Below are 2,982 nucleotides of genomic sequence, written 5' to 3'. Positions count from 1 at the left end.
GATTACTTTTGCTAAATCGATAGGATGCGAAGATATCAAGTTAATTGATATTGGGGGGGGTTTTCCTGGAGAAAGTGGATATCAAATCGATGAGGTCAGTTTATTAATACGAAATCTGTTAATATATTTATGAAATATATTAATAGTTATCTGCTTATTCCGTTTAGCTTTCATATATAATTAATGATGCGATCAAAGAAATAGATCCTACTATAAAAATTATAAGCGAACCAGGTAGATACTACGTAACAGCTGCATTTACTTTGGCTGGCTATTTACATTCTAAAAGAACTGTATTTAATGGAAATAGTCTAATACAGATGTATTATGTTAACTGCGGAGTTTATAGTGGCTTTATAGTAGAATTGTTGAATTTGAATTCACGTCTACCGATCTCTCTGTACAATGTATGTAACTGATTTATTATATTCAGAATTATTTTCATAATTTTCAATACACTTGACTTAAATACACATCCCATACGCATGCACGCACGCATGCACGAATCTACATATGTTTGTATATATGTATGTGTGTCTGTATGTATGTATGTATGTATGTATGTATGTATGTATGTATGTATGTATTTATTACAAACAATTAATTTGTTGCAGCCAGTTTTTGATAATAAATATCTTTCTACGATATGGAGACCGACTTGTGATTCCTGTGATTGCATCATCAAAGATGTATTATTACCAGAATTCTATATAGGAGATTGGCTTATATGGAAAGATATGGGTGCATATACAACTTCTAGAATTTGTGAATTTAATGGTTTTCTGCAGCCGATAGTTCATTCATTTATCAGAAAAAGTCAATGGTTAATTTAAATATCTGAGATATTTATTTCTCGAAATATTACAATTTTTTATAATAATCTGACATTATAAATATTTTTTTTAGGAAAGATTTTTGTGCCATTACTAGATGTGACATAAATAATTGATTATATAAGACAGAATTGATGATCTTAATACAGATAAAAAATATATTTAAAATAAAATAATAAAATGTTCCTTGTATTAGTAACACTTATACGTCTACTATATTTGTTATTTAAAAATTAGCTAATACACATTATGTTTTGTGTATCGTTTATCGTATTGAAATATAATCACGATAATTTAATATTATAATAATCAGATTTCAAAAAAACTTGTTCCCTTTGATTTGACAGATAATAAACAATTGTTAGTTTCATTTGCTAAAACTCGATAATTTATTTCGACTGTTGTTATCAATAATATCGAGCTTGATAATATTCTAAAACAGTTTTCATTGAATAGTTTTTAATCATAAAACTTTCATTGTCAGCTATTTAATTTTATGTCAGTAATATAATTTTATCTCCATTACTTGTTTTTTTGTTTCGTATGTAAAGAACGAAATAAGTACTTTAAAGTATTTGTAGAATTTTGAATATATTACAAATTCCGATACTGTAAAAATTACTTATTTATTAACAATTTTTATTGATGTATTTTGCATTTATATCAATATCATACATTATTTTTTGAAAGATCAAAATACGAATTCGTTTTGATACCTTATAAATTATAGGCTTCGATCAAATTTATAATCATTATACAATTTATTAAATTATCAGTGGTCTAAGGTCAACAAAATTATGAGATCGTCAAGCTTCACTGAATCCAAAGTCTGCAAATGTAGAGGGTCAAATATGGAGGGTCGGCGTAAATAATTAGGAGATATGTGCGCAGAATCAAACGTTAGATTGTATTTTATCCATTTCTAGAAAATATTCGTGTAAAATAATATACAGAGCATAAGACTACACTATACCGTAAATCAGTAAACATGTATGTAATATCTCATTCTTACAGATACGTAGTCATAAATATATAAGAGCGTTAGGTCCTCACTCAGAAATCATTAATTGATTGGCTTGCAGGAAGATCGCACATAGTCTTTATCTCAGTCTTTGTATCTGAATTCCTTTGGAATAATTATCTCATTTTATTGAATTATATATCAGTGTTGAAAATAGTGTGCAATACGTGTTAAGAATATTACTTTTGGAATTACAATTATAATTATTACATTACAGTGCAACGATTTCGAAGGAAAGAAAACGTTTAGAGAATTATATTCTTTTTTTTTTTTCATAGTGAAAGAAGTGATAGTTATTTTAATTAATTATATAGATAATTATGATTATCTGAATCTGGTTATTTAATCGAAGCCATTCATATCCAACAAGTATTTTATTTTGAAGCTCCATTGCAGCATCAACCGATTAAGAAAGGGAACTTTCCGTAAAACGGGAAAAAAAGAAGTTCTTCGGGAAAGTTAATTAAGGTAATTAATGATAAATAGAATGATAAGTATTTCATTAATCTAATTTCCGCGTAAAATTTTTCAATGACTAAAAGAAGGAAAGTTTAATTGTAACAAACGTATTAACGTTGAATATTTCTTCATCGTGCGTCATGCAATTCGCGACGTCACACATTTTAGATATAAATGTTACAAGTTAATTTCTCTGGAATTTATAAATATTTCTTATTATTTTTGAGAGATATTAAAGAAATTTTCTTGCTGTTAATAATTTGATGGTAAGAGCTCTCTTTTTTATTAGTTAAATATAAAATTTTATAATATACATTACAGAAAACGAGCCTTATCAGTGGTAATATTGGTTTATCATTGGAATAATAAGCGTACAGTATATTTTAAACATGTCTTCTATTAATCCCGATGCAATACACATTTACAAAGACGAGCTCCAAGAATATGATATTTTGAAAGATATTATTACCACTTATAAACAAGAAGATGCATTTTATGTATTAGATCTCGGAATTATAATGAAAAAACATCAAGATTGGATTGAAAAAATGCCAAGAATTGTACCGTACTATGGTAAGATTTAAAAAATATTTTTTTTATCGTGTATCGTTACAAGGATATAGAATAATAGAAGAATTTTATTGTCAGCTATAAAATGTAATCCTAATC

General features: G+C 26.9%; 2 protein-coding genes across 2 annotated transcripts in view; both read left to right on the top strand.

Annotated features, from left to right (window-relative positions):
- Positions 1–6: 6 nt before the first annotated feature.
- LOC122637361 (antizyme inhibitor 2-like) lies at positions 7–1,034 on the top strand. Its single transcript, XM_043829451.1, has 4 exons — positions 7–94; positions 168–407; positions 615–823; positions 907–1,034. The coding sequence occupies exons 2-4, from the start codon at positions 321–323 to the stop codon at positions 947–949; spliced, it is 339 nt and encodes a 112-aa protein (XP_043685386.1). The 5' UTR covers positions 7–94; positions 168–320; the 3' UTR covers positions 950–1,034.
- A 1,103-nt stretch (positions 1,035–2,137) lies between these two features.
- Positions 2,138–2,982, top strand: part of LOC122637204 (ornithine decarboxylase-like) — a 1,947-nt gene continuing 1,102 nt past the window's right edge. Inside the window, exons 1-3 of the mRNA XM_043829206.1 lie at positions 2,138–2,322; positions 2,635–2,886; positions 2,962–2,981. Of these exons, the coding sequence (XP_043685141.1) occupies positions 2,703–2,886; positions 2,962–2,981 (204 nt within the window). The 5' untranslated portion in view covers positions 2,138–2,322; positions 2,635–2,702. The remainder of the gene's footprint in view (positions 2,323–2,634; positions 2,887–2,961; position 2,982) is intronic.

The sequence above is a fragment of the Vespula pensylvanica genome, chromosome 25 (genome assembly GCF_014466175.1).
Source record: "Vespula pensylvanica isolate Volc-1 chromosome 25, ASM1446617v1, whole genome shotgun sequence".
NCBI lineage: Eukaryota > Metazoa > Arthropoda > Insecta > Hymenoptera > Vespidae > Vespula > Vespula pensylvanica.
The sequence above is the reverse complement of the archived record's forward strand: the minus strand, read 5'-3'. Positions and strand labels throughout refer to the sequence as shown.